Genomic DNA, 18747 nt, shown 5'->3' with positions numbered 1-18747 from the left:
TGTGGATGAAGGTGAGAAAAAACAGCTTAGAATTTAACCGAAACAGGTAAAACAACTGTCAAGAAGCTCTCTTAACAATGATGAATGAGAACAAGGAAAGCTAGAAAGATGTAGGAATTTTTTTAAAAAGTCACTTACCCTTAATTCTTCCTTTGTATTGAAACTATCAAGAAGTTGTTGATAATGTCTATCTGTCATTTGTCGTAATAGGGACAGGAGACAAGCAACAAACTCTCCCTAATTAAAAAAAAAAAAAAAAAAAGCATACTTTTTAGTAACAGTAAAAATGAACATCAGTAACTTACTCTGAACTGCCCTCATACAGAACATTAAAAAAAAAACCAAAAAAACAGTAGGATCTAAAGTAACTCTATGAAGTCTTTTAAATCTAAATTAACCATAATATAATAGTCAATGTTTCTTCCTGTGATGAATGCCATTTACTTTATATATATATATATATATATATATATATATATATATATACACACACACACACACACACACACACACATTTTCGAATTAGGAGTAGATATTTTCCCTTGGGTGGAAGCTTCTCACTAGGAAAGTAACTTCACACACTTAACAGAGGTAAAGGCCATTGACTGGGCCTTTACTATGTCTTCATTCATTGTCATTTGAAACTCATTATCAGTACTATGAGGGAGGGGGTATAATATTTATTTAAAGATGATACATTGTAGGTTCAGTGGGCTAAAAGTCACATCACTCAAAAGTGGAAGAGTTGAAGTTATCTCTATGTCTTTCTGACTCCAAAGCTCTTCCTGTAACCTCATGCTCCATTTTTGAATTCACACAATCTCCTCCAACTCATCTGAGTGCTGGTCTGCTGACTAGCAGGGTATAGAAAAGCCATATATTACAATGTTGGTTTCAAACTCCTTTTAAAAACAGTTTATTATGATCCTATTCTGCTAGGGTGCTTTCTGTTTGACTCCTAAAAAGTCCATTCTTAAAGATTAATAATGAAAAAAATAGCATCCATAGATTTGAAGATCTATAAAATTGCTATCACTTGCATTTCCCAAAGTACATCTAATTTAAAATATTTGTGCTCTGATGCAACCTTTTCTGCTCAGCGAAAAATGTATCTACTTTTAACGAGAACAATAACATTTAGAACAATATGAACACAACAAGAAGCAATCAGTGGTAACTGTAAATTTACAAAAAAGTACTTTAATTGGGGATTGGTAGGGTGTTTTGTTTTGCATTTAAGTGGAAAGAGACTATAGACTTATGTGTAAAATCAGGGACTGAAAGCTCTTAGAATCGAGATTTTCCAACAGAGGCAGTTAAGCTAGGAAAGTCCCTAGCAGCTGCCAAGGAAGGGCTGGAGATAGTACTTAATCACCATGTCAGGGTAACCAAAGATGCAGGCTGGCTTCTTGCATGAGGATAAACATCTGTAATAGACAAGTATGACAAATGATTGTTCCTTCACACTTAATGGGCCAAATATTTAAGAAACTAACTAGTAAGGGCTAGTAGAAATCTAAGCTGAATACTTTGTTAATGAACAAAGAAACTCTTGGTACTTAACACAAGAAGTGGAAAATTTAAGGGCACAGTGAGTCATATTTTAGTGCATATGTGTGAGGAAACAATCCAAGGCTAGGAAAATAATGACTAAAAAGGACTGAGAGAACACCACCTGGTGCTCACACAGGACTGGGAATAGTACTTTATCTTATCAGCAAGACTGGAAAAACCTTGCCATTATTAGGGTATCAGAATACTAAAAAACATCTTCTTTCAGTAGCAGGGAAAAATTACACCTAGAACAAATGCTGCTCTGATCCTAAGAAAGCTCATATGCAAGATATATAACAATCAAATAGTTCCTAAGAAATTCAACCTCATTCCAGAGCAAAGTTCAAATATATTTCTAGGAATTAAAAAAAAACAAAACCATTTTCCAATATAAAATTCACAATGTCTTACATTCAATAAAAAATTACAAGGCACACAAGGAAGCAGGAAAAAATAATGATGCAAATGAGGAGAAAAAAAAATCAATAAAAACAGCCCCAGAAATGACATAAGTAACAGAATTAGCAGTAAAAGGCATTAAAATAGCTATTATTGCTGTAGTTTATATATTCAGGAAGCTATAAGCAAAGTTTGAAGATGTTAATTACAGACTTTAAAGACAGCAAAAAGACCCAAATTGAACTTTTAGAGATAAAGACTATAATGTGAGAGATGAAAATTTACTTAATAGGGCTAATGGCAGATTAGACCTCTGCAGAAGGAAAGATTACTGAACTTGAAGACAGTAGAAATTCTCCAACCATTTTTTAAAAACGGAAATAAAAGAAAAAGTATCAGTAAACTATAGGACAACTTCAGGTAGCAGAATATATATGTAATTGGAGAGTTCAAAGAGGAGGAGGGCATAGAAAAAGCAATTGAAAAAATAGGAGAAAATTTCAGATTCTCTGAAAACTGTAAATTTATGTATCAGAACATTTCAACAATCCTTAAGCACAAGAAACATGAAAAAAATACACAAAGTTACATTATAATAAACCAGAGATAAAGGACAACTTAAGGACAGCCAGTGGAAAAAAAAAAAACACATCACATAGGTACAAAGACAAGGATGAGATATTTCTTATTAGAAATAATACAAGCTGGAAGACCATGGAGCAACACCTTTGGAGTACAGAAAGAACAAAAACCACTATCGATCAAGACTGCATTACCCAGCAAACATTTTTCAAAAAGAAAGACAAAATACTTTTCAGACATTCCAAAGCTTAAACAATACACCACTTCTATTCAACACTATACTAGCCAGTGCAATAAAGAACAAATGATGAAAGGAATATACATTGGAAAGGAATAAAAAAATCTGTTGTTATTCACAGACAACATATTTGTGTACATAGAAAATGCTATCAAATCTATAATGAGCCACTAGAACTACTTAATTGAATTAGAAAAGGTCTCAGAATACAAGATCAATGTACCAAAATCAATTTTACTTCTACATATGAGAAATGAGTCATTGGAAACCGGCATTTAAAATAACATAATTTATAATACTATTGAAACATGGAAGTACTTGGTGATATAAATGACAAAAGATCTGCACACTAAAAATCATAACATACTGATGAGAACAATTAAAGAAGACCTAGCTAAAAAGAAAGAATACTATGTTCATGGATTGGGAGATTTAATATTGTTAAGATGTCAATTCTACTCAAATTGATATACAGATTCAGTGTAATCTCAATCAATATGACAGCAGGCCTTTTATAGGGTAGAAAGTGACAATCTGATTTTAAAATTCATATGGAAATGCAAAGGACTTGAAATAGCAAAACACCATTCAAAAAAATAAAGTTGAAGGAACTTCAAGATTTACTATAAAGTTATGGTAGTCAGGATACTGTGTTACTGGTGTCAAAATGGGAAAATACTGATGATAGAACAGATTTGCCCAAACAAAAAAACAACCAAATGTTCACGAAAGGGTGAATAGACAAATGGTAGTATATCTATATAATGAAACACTATTCAGCATTAAAAAAAAATGAACTATTGATATGCACAGCAGCAATGAAGAAACTCAGATAATTATACTGAGAGGAAAGTGGTCAAAATGTCACCACCTCTCACCAAAAAAACCCCCCAAACTAACAGTAACTATGTACTGTAGGATTCTATTCATATAAAATTCTAGAAAGGGTAGTAACAGAAAACAGGTCAGTGGTTGCCTGGGGATGATGTAGTATGGAGGGTAAGAGGGAGAAGAGAGGGAGGGGGGCAAAAGGAAACTTTTGAGAGTGATGGATATGTTATTCATCTCGATTGTGATAATGGTGTACAGGAATACATATGTCAAAACTTACCAAATTGTATACTTAAGAACATGTACAATTTTTTTGAATGTCTACTACACTTTAATAAATTTAAGAAAGACATTATGACAACATTATCATTTATGGAAATGGTACTATGTGTAAGTTACTATATTTTGATTCTATTATCAAATTCACTCCCTAACAGAGTTGGGTGGATACTATTAAATTCATTTTACAGTAAGATCTGTTAAGGTTATGGTATTTATCCCAGGTCTCACAGTCAGAAAATGGCAAAGCTAGGATGTGAACCCAGCCATCTCTGGTTCTTCTATTACTGCTCAGACTGATTTGATTTATAGAGGAAATATACCAGAGTTTGAGGTTATATTTCAAATTTAAATAGGCATCTAAGAATCTATCAGGTGATAAACAATATCTGATTTTTTAACCTCTCTGTTAAGTCGCAATTAAAAAAAAACAAATCCTACTTAGTAGAAACCTATTTAATTCCTCATCTGTTTTTCTACATCCTAACTACACTATCTCTAATATAGCTCCTAGATTAATATTCTTAAAATGTTTATTCCTAAAACATGCCATCCTGTGAATAGTAACATACCTTAAAGTTGGAAGAATTACATATTCCTACAATAATTTTAGTAATAAGAAAAAAAATTATTCAAAAAACAAGAGCCTTTCATTAAGTCTTTACATTCAATGTACATAGGAATCCATGTTATTATCTATATTTGTTACATCTGTTATAGACTGCAAACAACTTATCCTGGTATCTCATCTTTGGCACATTTACAATGTGTTGTTAATCTGAACATCTACTCTGCAATGTCATTTTGTTTATTCACTTAATTTATTTAGGAACTCTAAGCATATGTCTATTGGCCATAGGAACATTTTCCTAGGTATATCTCCTAAGGCAAGGGAAACAAAAGCAAAAATAAACTACTGGAACTATATAAAAATAAAAAGCTTTTGCACAGCAAAGGAAACCATTAACAGAACAAAAAGACAACCTACCGAATGGAAGAAAATATTTGCAAATGATATATCTGATAAGGCATTAATATCCAAAATATATAAGTAACAACACAATGCAACACCAAAAAAAAAATCAAACAATGTGATTTAAAAACAGGCAGAGAACCTGAATAAACATTTTTCCAAAGACTACATACAGATCGCCAACAAGTACACAAAAAGATGCCCAACATCACTCATCATCAGCAAAATGCAAATCAAAATCACAAAAGGTATCACTTCACACTTGTTTGAATGGCTAAAATCAAAAAGGCCAGAAACAATAAGTGTTGAAGAGGATGTCAGAAAAAAAAAAAAGAATTCTTGTGCACAGCTGGTGGGAATGTAAATTGGTACAGCCACTGTGGAAAACAGCATGGAGTTTCCTCAAAAAATTAAAAACAGAAATACCATATAATCCAATAATCCCACTACTAGGTATTTACCCAAAGAAAATGAAAACATTAACTTGAAAGAATATATGTGGAGTTTTCCTCAAAAAATTAAAAACAGAAATACCATATAATCCAATAATCCCACTACTAGGTATTTACCCAAAGAAAATGAAAACATTAACTTGAAAGAATATATGTATCCTTGTGTTTACTGAAGCATTACTTATAATTTACAATAGTCAAGACACATGTCCTACATGTCTATCAATGAACAAATAGATAAGGAAAAGGTGGTAAATATACATCATGGAATATTATGTAACCATAAAAAGGATGAGATCGTGCCATTTGAGACAACATGGATGGACCTAAGTGAAATAAGTCAGACTGAGAAAGAGAAATACTATATGATTCCACTCACAAACAGAATCTTAAAAAAATAAACAAACCTACAAAAAGCAGAATTAGACCTATAAATACAGAGAAGTGATGGTTGCCAGAGGGGATGGGAGTGAAAGGTTAAGCAAAATGGATGAAGGAGGGGGGAAACACAGACCTCCAGTTATGGTATGAGTAAATCACAGGAATAAAAGGCAAAGCATAAGGAATACAGTCAGTGATACTATAAAAACAATGCAATAGTACAGATGGTAGGAACACTTGGGGTGAACACAGCGTAAGGTACAACCATGTCCAATCACTAAGTTGTACACCTCAAACTATACAACATTGTGTGTCAACTATATTCCAAAAAGATGTCCAATATTTTAACTAACATGTTTTCATCTATAATGTAATTTTTGTTTTTAAAATATTTTAAATGTCCAGGGGCACCTGGGTGGCTCAGTAGGTTGGGCATCTGTCTTTGGCTCAGGTCACGATCTCAGGATCTTGGGATAGAGCCTCACAGCGAGCTCCCTGCTCAGTGGGGAGTCTGCTTCTTCCTCTCCTGCTGCTGCTCCCCTGGCTTGTGCACTCGCATGCATGTGCGCTCTTTCCCCTTCTCTCTCAAATAAGTAAATAAAATTTTTAAAAAATTTAAGTGTATGTATAAAAACCCAAGGCTCAACAATTTGTTAAGAAGAATAAACGAAAACCATTTGTGGCCAAGATTAGCTTTGTTTCAGTGTGGGAATTTGCATATACATCGCCTTTAAAACAGTAGGTGTCTCCGTGGTTTGCATCCGTTTTATGTATACGTTGAGTATGGTGGGCATTTCTATCAATAATTGTGAATAACAAGAGTATTAGATGGCTACCGTGGCCCTCATGAAACCTTCTATTATACATATGCACTATTTTTTCCAGAAATTTCTTACAGAATTCTGCATCTCTTTCCCTCTTCTGACCACAAGCCCACAGTGCATGGAAAGTTTAGACAAGTGTATCTTTCTTAGACATGGTCTGTGTCGAGTTGAGTCACCTGCACTATAAATGGTGATTAACTAAATTATCTGCAAAGAAGGAAGCATTTATAAATTGTAAGGAATTCTGGAGTCCAATTAGTTGAGGGTGTGAGCAAATGGCCATATATGCTGCTTTTATTAAAACTGCTTCCACACATAATTAGATTTTTGAAAGGAACCGATTACAATGGTGTTTTTTTTTTCTTTCTAGCAAAGAGAGCACTTCAAAGTTTAAAGAACAGTTGGTAAAGGAACAAAAAGTACAATCCTTTTAAATAGCAAAAATAAGGCTACTGTTATCTAGAATTATGATACAGCGGAAGCCAGACCTCCTGTCAGCTTTATGGGGAGGCAGGGGGCTAGCCATGGTACTTGCCAGAGAACTGGAACACTTCACCATGACACACTGTGGGAACTGCTTTTACCCACAGTACGTCTACTTATTGTAGGCACTTTTTCTGCAAAGATTGAAAGTGTTCAATGGAGGACTACCATCTAAATGTCTTGCAGCATAAAATCAAAGGAGCCAAATAATTCAAGTGCATGTTTCCTTTTTTTTTTTTTTAAGATTTTATTTATTCATTCATTCACATAGGGGGAGAGAGAGAGAGAGAGAGAGAGAGAGAGAGAGAGACAGGCAGAGACACAGGCAGAAGGAGAAGCAGGCTTCACGCAGAAAGCTTGACATGGGACTCGATCCCGGGTCTCTAGGATCATGACCTCGACCGAAGGTGGCACTAAACCACTGAGCCACCCGGGCTGCCCTCAAGTGCATGTTTCCTAAGCAAATTTCAATCCGCATACCTTGAGAGAGTTTGGTTTTTCAGGGGAGGTACAAAGTGGGTATGCTGGGTAAGTTTCTTTCTGTGATTTTTCCTAAAATTTAAAACAATGGAAGAATAGCCTGCCTGCCCTATTCCCAACTTCATCTGCAAACCTGATTCACTGCCTTTAAGTCTCCTAATTTGCATTGATTATTACATTGGGAAGGCCTGAGGGCCATGCGTCCATGCATATCCCAGAGAGGTTTGTCACCGACAACCCTGCCTATGGATAGAAGCAGTCTGAAAAAGGGTTTTAGCTTCTGGCCTCAGGCAGTCTTTATCTGCAGCCAGGATTCACTCTGAGGTTTGCTGGGCCATTATAATTTCAAAACTATGTTAGAGCTGTACTGCCAGGAAGCAGTTAAAACACTGCCATCTAAACCATAATGAAGGAGAATTTTCTCCTGCTTTGGAGAAGATGGGATAGATATATTTTTACCTAATCCTCCTGCTCAGTACCACGTTTAAAACCTCGCTATTACATAGAGAACAAACCGAAAAGTCTGAAGGTGGAGAAAAGACAGCAGTCTGGCCAGGGACCTTGTGATCTGAGGAAGGACATGGTACTGAGTGCTCTGGGTGTTCTTCCTGGTTTGGAGATGCCACACCTGGAGTTGAAGAAGCTGACCACTCTGAAACACCAACAATTGCAAACAACAAAAATCCTCAACACAAGTCTACTCTCTTTGGCCAAAGGATCAGGCAAATGGCGATTTAGTAAGACAAAACTTTCAGTCATAATGGCTCTACTCCAGTTGAACACCACAAAAAACTTTGGCCTCATCCACACTGAGTGGGCAGCTTAGACTTCCATGCTTACCAAGTTGTGCAGAGGTGCCCTCATATCTTCCTAAGAGAAAGCCAAATCAGGAACCAGTACTTTCAGGAAGATATGGTCAGTGTTCAGTGAAGACAGTATGGGGAACCAAACTTCTACCTCTGGCCATTGCGAGTTAGCACCCTCCCCCATCCCCTACTGGTGGAATCACATAAAGCCAGCTAAAACAAGGTTTATATAAGATTCAGAGTCTCATAAGATAAAAATGTCCAGACTTCAATTAAAAATCACTTATTGGACCAAGAACCAGGAAGATCTCAAATTGAATGAAAAAAGACAATATAAGTCAAAAGTGAGTAATAGAGTATTAGAATTATCTGGCACAGCTTATGCAAAAATTTGTTTGTTGACTCAAATGTAAAATACAAAACTGTAAAAGTCTTAGGAAAAAAACCTGGGAGATAAAATTTAGGGTATAGGTCTAGACAAAAGAAATCTTAGACTTGACAGCAAAAGCATGATTCATTAAAGGAAATACTGATAAATTGGATTTCATCAATATTAAAAACCTTTAAAAAGACCTTGTTAATAATCTGGCTGAATCTCCAGAGAATTATGCTGAGTTAAAAAAAAAAAAAAAAGCTTATTACAAAATGTTATATACTGCATGATTTCAGTTCTACAACATGCTTGAAATGACAAAATTATAAAAATGGAGAACAGATTTGTGATTGTCAGGGTTGAGGAGGAGGTAGAGATGGGAAGGAAGTGGGTTGGATTGTAAAAAGGCAACATGAGGGATCTTTGGGGTGATGGAAATATTCTGTGTCTTGACTGTATTAATGTCAATATCCTAGTTGTGATATCGTCCTATAGTTCTGTAAGATATTACCATTGTGGAAACTGGGTAAAAGCTCTGTAATATTTCTTACAACTCTAATAATTCTTACAACTGCAAGTGGCTCTACAATTATCACAAAACGAAAAGTTTAATTTAAAGAACATGAAAAATAAAATAAAATCAACCCCCCAACACCCCAAACTTCCATATCCATGATGAACCCCAGGAGTCTTAAGCAACAATGACATGTTTTGAGCATTTACTTTGGATCAAGTAGTGTGCTAAATATGCAAAGCCAAATGTACATCCCACGATGTAGGTACCATTTTCCACATGAAATTGAAAAATCAATTGCTTGCTCCTCTCTTCTTTAAATGAGGCAGTACAGCTATTACACACATCAGGAAGCTTTTCATACTATCTTTAAATTAATTTGTTAAAAGAAAGAGTTTAATTTTGTTTCCCAAACTCAGAGCTTGGTTTCCTCAGGTAAATCTTAGCTCTGAAAGCAAAGAAAATAAAATTCAAAACAACGTGGCCATCCTAAAACAGGAGAACTTGGTAGGAGAGTCAGGGCAGACTTTTTATTTTTTTAAGTAAAAATAAAAATTATTTTCATCAGAGGCTAGGCAAACATTCTTAAGACAGAGGTTCTGCCGTGGATGATTTATAGAAAGAATGGCAAACGCTGACATTTTTGTAAATATATGTGAAAGATATATAGCATCTACTACCATTTCTGATATTTGAAAGAACATTCTTAATCAGATCTAAAAAAAAAAGTCCCATTCTTGGTCAACTGAATGTGAACTTTAAATAGAATCCACCCATCCACCTATCCATCCATCCAACTCTCTCTACAGACAAACACACACACACACATATATATACACATACATAAACTATCAGACACATTATTTCTTAGTATTTTCTAAATCACGTTATATTAGACTCATAAAACTGTGGAGCTTGAAGGTTACTTAGAAATTACGACGTCAAACTTTCTCATTGTATGGCTGAGGAAACTGAGGCCTCCCTAAGTTAAGGTCCTTACTATTCACAGTGAAAAATCCAGAATTAGAATTCAAGGCCCTTGATCCCTGGTTCTCTATTTCACTATTCTCATTTCCTCGAGCAATTTGATGGCTAAAAAGAGAATGAAGAATTATCAAGAGGACTGGGGACACAGAATCACACGTTAATTTAAATTGGGCAAAGGAGAGCTAATAACAAATTCGGCTTCCTGAAATTAAACATATCTTAACCCAAGATCTTGTAACAAACAGTGCTTCTTATCTTCATTCCCTGGTAAAATGAAAGTAGCTTCATGTGTATTTGAAACAGACATGGGTCACTCACCCAAGGTCACATTTCCCAGATTCCCATAGCAACCCACCCTCAAAGGGATACAAGCTTTTATAAGCACAACTATGCTCTGTTCCTATACCATTTGCTTTATGATCTTACAGTGACATCCTGGAACTGGAGCCGCATGGCAGAGCCGGACGGCTGAGGTCGACTGGTGATCTCTAATATGGTTCTCAGCAGGATATCCAGCAGGCTGGCCACTATCACATCTATTTCCTCCAACACAGATTTTTCCTTAAGAGAAAAAAAAAATAGAGTTCAAAAAATGGTGGCTTATGTATCAGTCTCTCTTTAACAGAAAAGGGAGGAAAAACCCATATTTCCAAATACAGAATCAAAAAGTCAGGGGACCTGAGAACTTGGATTGGGCCTCACCTATGTCACCTAAGTAAATGACCTTCTTTTCCAGAAAACAAAGGCACAAGGAAGTTCACAGCTCACTGTGAACTCACAGCTCACTCAAGAGTACTTAACGAGGCTGTGCAGTGGACACCTGACACGCAAATGAAAAGGTGAGGCGATGTTCTGGAAAGCAGGCCAGACTTACTCAGAGTAGCGGCTATGCACTGACATGGTGTGTGATGTGATCCAGTCAGTTTGCCTGAGTCTGATTCATCACTTGAAAGTCTCTCTTGGGCCCCAAAGTCCCTAATTCTTTTTTATTGTGCTTACATATACTCTTCTCATCACTTGAGTTGCACAGGTCATTTTCCAGAGCTGTCTTATAAGTGCAGATGACTACTGCTATAAAAATGATTTTTAAAACATTCTCCGGGATCCCTGGGTGGCGCAGCGGTTTGGCGCCTGCCTTTGGCCCAGGGCACGATCCTGGAGACCCGGGATCGAATCCCACATCAGGCTCCCAGTGCATGGAGCCTGCTTCTCCCTCTGCCTATGTCTCTGCTTCTCTCTCTCTCTCTCTCTCTCTGTGTGACTATCATAAATAAATAAAAAATTAAAAAAAAAAAAACAAAGGTTTAAAAAAAAAAACAAAAAAACAAAAAAAAAAACATTCTCCATGTAAGATGAGCAAACAGCATTCAGTGTTAGATGAACACCAATAGCTCCAGACTAGACGTAAGACCAGTGGCCACGGGGGGGCACAGCTCCTCTAAAGCAAAATTAGTACTTGTATCCAAGCCCCTGGGACTTGAGAGAGAAACCCAAATTGCTCTGCACTGACTGTATACATAGTAGAGTTGGATTCTTATTACATCTGCAGAAGACAAAACTCTGTGTCCAAAGGCTCCCTACCAAGAAGACTGCCATTCCAAAAAAGAACCAGCCAAACAAAAATAAAAACTTTTACAAAGTGTGGGTTTGAAACAGCTTTTTAGCCAGAGATTTATGATAAACTGTCTTACGCTTGCAAGATAACTACCAAGGGTTCCCTTCTACCTCCCAACCCCATGCCCCATCCCCAGGGCAGAGTTTCTGTTCTGAATTCCCTATCAGGTAGGTCCAAAAGCTGACTGTAACTTCCAAACTGACACAAACAGGAGAAATTAAAAAAAAAAATCTTTTCCACACTGCTGATACTGGTTTTCAGTTTTCGGCAGCGGGCTATCTCACTTAGCAGAATTACGGTTCGCAAAAACATTCACACTAGGCATGCGATAGCTATTCTTTACTGAATTACATAGAAAAGTTTCAAAGCAAAACTAGCATTTCCTCCCATCGTTGCTCTTCTCCCCAGTCCAGTATCAACCTTGTGGGGCCTGGGATCATGGGGATGGGTAAAAGTCAGTCTTCCCTCCCCAGGCAGGTTTCTCTTAATTGCACTTTTTATACACAGATCTTCCGACCCTTTCCTCTCAAATGCCAACCTGTTCCCATAGTGTAGGGCCCTCTCACCACTGATTCCACTGGGGGTGAGTGGGAAGGGGAGGTCCCAGGCCAGCTTACCACTGAGCCCTTCAGAAGGTGAAGGATCATAAGGATCATAAGGAAGAGTGACAAAGATGGGGAAACTATGTAGCATAGGTCTAGAAGGGAGGCAGAGAAATAAAAGTCCCTGCATTACTCTACACACGCTGTCAAAGAGGACCATAATGCCAACTCACGGCTGCAACTGACAGAACTAGAATAGGACATCCCTTATATGGGACTTCACATCAGCCCCATGAGCCATGGACATGCACACTCTAAGAGTTGTCCCCATTTCTAAGTAAGCATGTGATTTTTTTTTCTCTATTTGTCCTGTATCCTCTAATGCAACCACATTGCATCAAGAGTCAGGTACATCCATAGGAATTCCCAAATCCATAACAATTTAGTGATAACTGTTGAGGCTGAGTAATGACTGTAGTGAGAGATACCCTCAGTCTCCTGGAGCTTTCCTGTTTCTCCAACTTCTGTAGGGCAGGGCCCAATGGCCATGGCCAAGCTCAGAGCATCACCATGCAGCCTTCCACAGAATGAGCCCAAAAAGACTTCACTCTGCAGGCAGTAATTTATTCTTGCCACAGAGTATTCATCATATCAAGATTAAAGACACATGTAGGAGGCTTTGAGATTTCTAATTTTTCTCACTGGGTATTCAGTTCTTTCTCGCAATACAAGTTTAGGGAAGCCAGGTTATTTGGGGTTACAGCAATCTTACAAGGTTAAAAAAAATTATTTCAGAGGAAAAATAAAATGTCCGACCCAGCTGGAAATAAAAGTTCAGAGCCTCAGAGGGTTACTCTTCAGTGTGGTTTCTCTGAAGACCTTAACATTTTTATTTCCAGAAGCCATTTGATGGGAACTACATACTATGACCTGTATTTACTTACTGAGCTATTTTTCTTGATGAGACAAAATACGTTGCTAAGGATACGTGCGCACATGATCAGGTCCTTCTGTTCTTGCAGGTGCATATGGAGGTGATGTAACACGACGGGCAGGAGAATGTACCTGGAATCTGGAGAGAGAAGCAGCGTTAGTGTCCCATCTGTGGAGCCCCACACCAACCTTGTACAAATCCTTATCTACTCTTTAATCTAATTGTACTTGTTAAATGATTAACACAGTTAAAAGGTACATGACTGATATTAAAAAGCAGTGGTTCCTTTCCCCAATCCATGATTCCTGCACTCAAGAGAGGCCTTTGATTCTTGTACTGAAATATTTTTTAAATTGTTTGTTTTACCTCCAAATATCTAAATGGTATGCTTACCCGACCATTTTCTGATTTTTTCATTGAGATTGACTATTCACTGACTTCTTACTGTAGTAGATGAAAATTTAGGTTTTATTTTTTTTTAACCTTCTTTTCTTCTCCCCAGTCTCACAAAAACAATACCCCCACCCCCTCAAAAAAAAAAAAAAAAAAAAAAAAAAAACCTATCACAATTTCTGGCTAAATTAATGTTTTGTATTTGCTACCTTTCTGATTTCCAGTGCTTTGCACATGACCATGTTTTTGTTTTACTTTTGTTCATCTGTCTTTGAAAGCTTTTGGGAAATTGTTTCTGGTAATTCAAAATTTCCTGATTGTGTGCCTTGCGTTGGCCCTTGATATCTATAAATTTGTGTCCTTAAGCTCTGGAAACTTGCCTTGAAATACTTCTAGGATTGTTTTCTTCTCTCTAGATTTTCTGTTCTCTGTCTGGAATTCTGACTACATTTACATCATGAATGTCTTAAACTATCTTCTCTTTTTAAGTACTTTACCATCCTTTTGTCCAACTTCTTTATCTTCAAACTCTTCAATTTTTTAAATTTATGCTCTCATACATTTAATCTCCAAGAATTCTTTCTTATTTGCAAGGCTAGTGTCACAGATGTGCCACCTGTGTGATAGCACAGGGACCTCAGAAGGGCCCCACACTTGTTTTCATGCCCTGTGGCTCCTATCATGCAATTCCTAATAATTTTCAAAGAAGAGGCACTGTATTTTTATTATGTAGCCACTCCTGTTTATTTCTCTGAGTGATATCCTTTTATAACATGTTTCATGGATCTTTTCTCTCTGGGTTAGTCAGAGATGATTTTGTGATATATTTTTTTTTCTCCTTGAATTATCTTTTTCTTTCAAGTTCTCTTTTCTGTTTCTTCATTTTGGCCTCTGCTTGCACAACATTAAAGGTATTTCTACAGTATCTGGTGATTGTTGGTTGTCTTTACAAGTGAGCATTAAAATGCTAACTGGGGAACAAAACACAACAGCGTGCCTTGGCAAGCTTGTGAACTGGTGAAGCTTTACAGCAGGAAGAGTAGGTATCCAGATGTTTCATCAGGAGACCCCCAAATATCAGAATCCAAGATGCCTTTTCTTAGGCTGGCCAGTTCTCTACAGAGAAATCCGCCAATCTCCTCTCTGAGGAGCATGACACCATCATCTTTTAGTCATTTGAAATCAAGAAAGGAAGGAATAGGGGTCTCTCTGTTTAACTGTGAGGTTCCCTTTATGGTGCAGATCCTAATTCTTGAATTTAGCACTGTCTGATCTCCTGAATCCAGGCATATCTCATTCACTTTCTCTAGGGAGTGAACTTTCCATTTTTGCCTGAATGAAAGGAGAGGACAGGGCAGGGTGCTAACTATTCCTTCTTAGGGCTTTTAAAAATCCAATTTCCATATTTCTAGCACCCTTAATCTGCAGATACCTGGTACTTTCTATTTTCCATAATTTTAAAAAAGTTTGTCTTTTTTTAGTAATCTCTACACTCAATGTGGGGCTTGAACTCACAACCTGAAGATCAAGAGTCACATGCTCTTCCAACTGAACCAGCCAGGTGCCCCTGGATAACAGGTATTTTCAATTCCTGATCCTTTCTGAAACCGTCTTGAGCCATCTGCAGTGCTGAGAAGTAAACTAGTTTGTTCCTGGCTCTACTCCAACTCCACACACCTGTGTGTGTCAGCCTTCTCTTGTCTGCTGTCAGCTGCCACTCAACTTTGTAAAAACTGTTGATATTTACATGTTATCTCCTCTCTCATGCTCCTAAAACTTGTGAGATTACAACATTAAAAAAAAAAAAAAACTTTACCGACCAAAGATGCAAAAATGCTTTTTACAACTTCAGTCAATCAATTCTAGCAATAGGTAAAATACATATTACTTCACGAGGAGATAAGGTTTATCTTAAAAGCAAAGTTGATAAACATCTGAAAATCATACTTCTATACTTTCATCAGGGAAGAAAGATAAATATAGCTGATTCTTGTTATTCATGCTAGGTAAGTTCGAACAAGTCACTGGGAACAATGAAACAGCAAATAATGAATCATTTCTCCTAGGAGAAATATACATACAAATATGATACATATCCCACATAGATAACACTGTTAAATCCTAAAAACAACTCATCCAGTTAGATTCTATTTTATTTAACAAAAGATAAAAAGAGGTTCAGAAGTGGTAAGTGAGTTGCCTGAGGCCACTCTACTAAGAAGGGCCAAAGGTGGAAATCAAACTATCAAATGGCCCCAGAGCTGGAGCTTCTTGCACTGCACTGCACTGCCCCCTACTGCTCCATCCTCTAGTTATCCCTGTAAGAGAGTGGAAAGGAAGGCAGAGCATTGCCTTGTTTGATCTCAGCTGGGAATGTCTGCATTCTGCTACTCAAATTTTTCACTGCTCTTTGCATGTCCATGAATGAATGTAAGAGTGTCACAAGTATTGATTTTGAACTTACAAATACATTTTAGTAACTGAACCCATAACTAGTGAATTTTGACTGTACAAGTATCACTCCTCCATTAACGCAAAGTCTTATATTTATCCCGTCATTAAACTAGTATTTGAAATAATAAAGTAACTTATTCAGTATGTAGTTCAATATTTTGGAAAAGAAACAAGTAAGTATGCTTATTGTCTTGAGTGTTTGCTTTTCAATAGGATGTCATATGCACAAAACTATTTTCTATTATGTGCCCATCATGGTCATATATTTGTGGATATGCCCACTTGCAAATGCCCTAGCCTCTTTCCTTGATCTGCTTGGAATTTTAAAAGATGTCAACTGTGCAACAATTTAGATGAATTATTCTTGATTTATTAAAACCCATGTGCTTATAAATAGTTGCATAAGTTATAATTCAACTTGACCCACTCAAGAAAAAAATGGACAGCTTAAATAACACTATACCTACTACAGAAACTGAACTTGTAGTTAAGAACCTTTTCACAAGAAAAATTCCAGGCACAGATGATTTCTACAAATTCTGTAAAGCTTATGGAAGAAATCAAGTCTACAAAAATTCTCCCAGAAAATAGAATGAACAGAGAACACAACTAACTCTTTTTATGAGGCCAGCATTGATGCCAAAATTAGTCAAAGATATTATGAGACAAGAAAACTATAGACTGCTATCTCTCATAAACACAGATGAAAAAAATCCTTATAAAATTTTAGAAAAATGAATCTATTTTTATATATATATAAATACATATATATGTCCATATATATATAAATACTATGATTGAATAGGATTTATCATGAAGGCAAGTTTCATATAACATTTGAAAGTCAATCCATCAATGTTAATTCACCATATTAACAGATGTAGAAAAAAATGTACAAAATTTAGCATCCATTCTTGACAAAAAACTATCAGGAAGCTAATAATGGAAGGTAATTTCCCAAATTGATGATGAGCATTAATGAAATGCCTACCTTTAGCTAATATTAATACTTAACAGTGAAAGATTGAATGCTTTCTTTTTAAGATCAAAATGAAGGCAAAGATGGTCAACCAACAACTCGGTTCAACACTATAGTGGATTCCTAGCCAGTATAAGAAGATATATCCATAGGTAAAAGAATATACGATTCTGAATCCTAACAAAAATCATAGGGAATGCAAAATATTCATACCTGGGAAAGTGCTATTAATCAGTGTTCGCATGATTTCTCTTATTGGTTTACCAACACAAAGGGGTTTGGCCTCAAGTTTACCATTACAACAAACCACACAAGGTACAGGCCATTCCTCACAAGGCAACACAGAACATTAAAATCCAAACTTGTGAAGTAATTCATTGCAGGCTTCCTTTAAACTGTAAGTCTGACCAGGAAACTTAAGTAATCATTTATAAATCAATTACTTGACAAAAAGAACCAAGGAAAAGAATCTACAAAATTAAATGACAGGAGTCACTGCCTAGTGATGATTAATTAGAAAGGAAGATAAAGCTTATCTGATATGTTCCTGCAGCCAGCAGAATTTGATTTCTAAAAATTCAGTTTGCAACCAACTGTTAAGAGAATATTTACTGCAAAAAAAGTGAGTAAGGTAGACAAATAATTCGTGTGTGGTGTGCATAAAAAGAAATATAGGACTACCTAAACTGCAGATTTGCTTTTTCTCCATTACTAGGGCAATGTCAGCCAATGCAAATGATACAGTCGGTGGGTAAATGCCAAACAAGCTGACTGGTTAAAATGCTAATTCTTACCTTTAAAAGGAAACACCTGGACTCATCAAGCAAGCTCCCCACCCACCCCCCAAAAAAGAAGAAATCCACTTTGAACAGATACCAACTTTCCAAACATTTAACAATAGAATCTGTTATGCAGTTTCTGTCCTTGAAAGGGTCAGCACACTCATATTCCACATCTCAGGCAAAGCTTGCTGTATTATGTATCTCATTGAGTGTATAAAGGAGTGACTCTCATTTACTTTTTATTTTGTCCGTACACACTTGAGTGGATAAAGCCAGCTCCCATGAGTAATTCTCAATGGGTGTGGGGCTAAGAAGGAGAAGCAGCTATGAAATGCTGCTAGATTTCCTGCTGAGGTTAATTTTGAAGAAAGTCAGAAACTGGTCTTTACCTCCTCTACTAACCAAGACCCTTGAAGTCAGCCTCTGTCCATAGAGGAGTGAGGTCTGGGAGTCCTGCGGTGCCATGCAGGGTTGCCAGCCACTCTCTACAATGGGCGACGCAGGCTGGACACCAGCAGGGCCACCTCCGTAGCTGCTCCCAGGCAGCCTCAGGAGGGGGGGATTATAAAGCAGGTGAGCAGAGCTGCAGGCTGCAGAGAAGCAGCAGCAGGGCAGAAAACCTGAAATCGGAGCTTGGTTGGGCCCTGGTGATCAAAGCCACCAGCACCTGAAATGCCAATGCCACAGACAGCAACAAAACCTGCAAAGGAGCCTTTCACATGCTGGAGGACAGACAACACTCCGAATGGAAAGGAGGGCTGACTATGCAGGGGCTCTATTCCCATGCAGACAATGTCAGGATCACAGAGGACAATGACAGGAGAGGCCGAAGGATGGCCTGACTGTGGCTCATAGAGCTCACTCACTGGATTTAATCCCACCCTGGGTGCCT

General features: G+C 37.0%; 1 protein-coding gene across 8 annotated transcripts in view; it reads right to left on the bottom strand.

The window, feature by feature from the left end:
- Positions 1 to 18747, bottom strand: part of DOCK4 (dedicator of cytokinesis 4) — a 410872-nt gene that overhangs the window by 94814 nt on the left and 297311 nt on the right. For all 8 annotated transcript variants that reach the window (XM_072783430.1, XM_072783431.1, XM_072783435.1 and 5 more), the window contains exons 24-26: positions 13258 to 13385; positions 10583 to 10717; positions 139 to 237 (exon numbers count right to left, since the gene is read on the bottom strand). In XM_072783430.1, coding sequence (XP_072639531.1) covers positions 139 to 237; positions 10583 to 10717; positions 13258 to 13385 — 362 coding nt within the window. The remainder of the gene's footprint in view (positions 1 to 138; positions 238 to 10582; positions 10718 to 13257; positions 13386 to 18747) is intronic.

Source organism: Canis lupus, chromosome 18 (assembly GCF_048164855.1).
Source record: "Canis lupus baileyi chromosome 18, mCanLup2.hap1, whole genome shotgun sequence".
NCBI classification, from domain to species: Eukaryota; Metazoa; Chordata; class Mammalia; order Carnivora; family Canidae; genus Canis; species Canis lupus.
The sequence above is the reverse complement of the archived record's forward strand: the minus strand, read 5'-3'. Positions and strand labels throughout refer to the sequence as shown.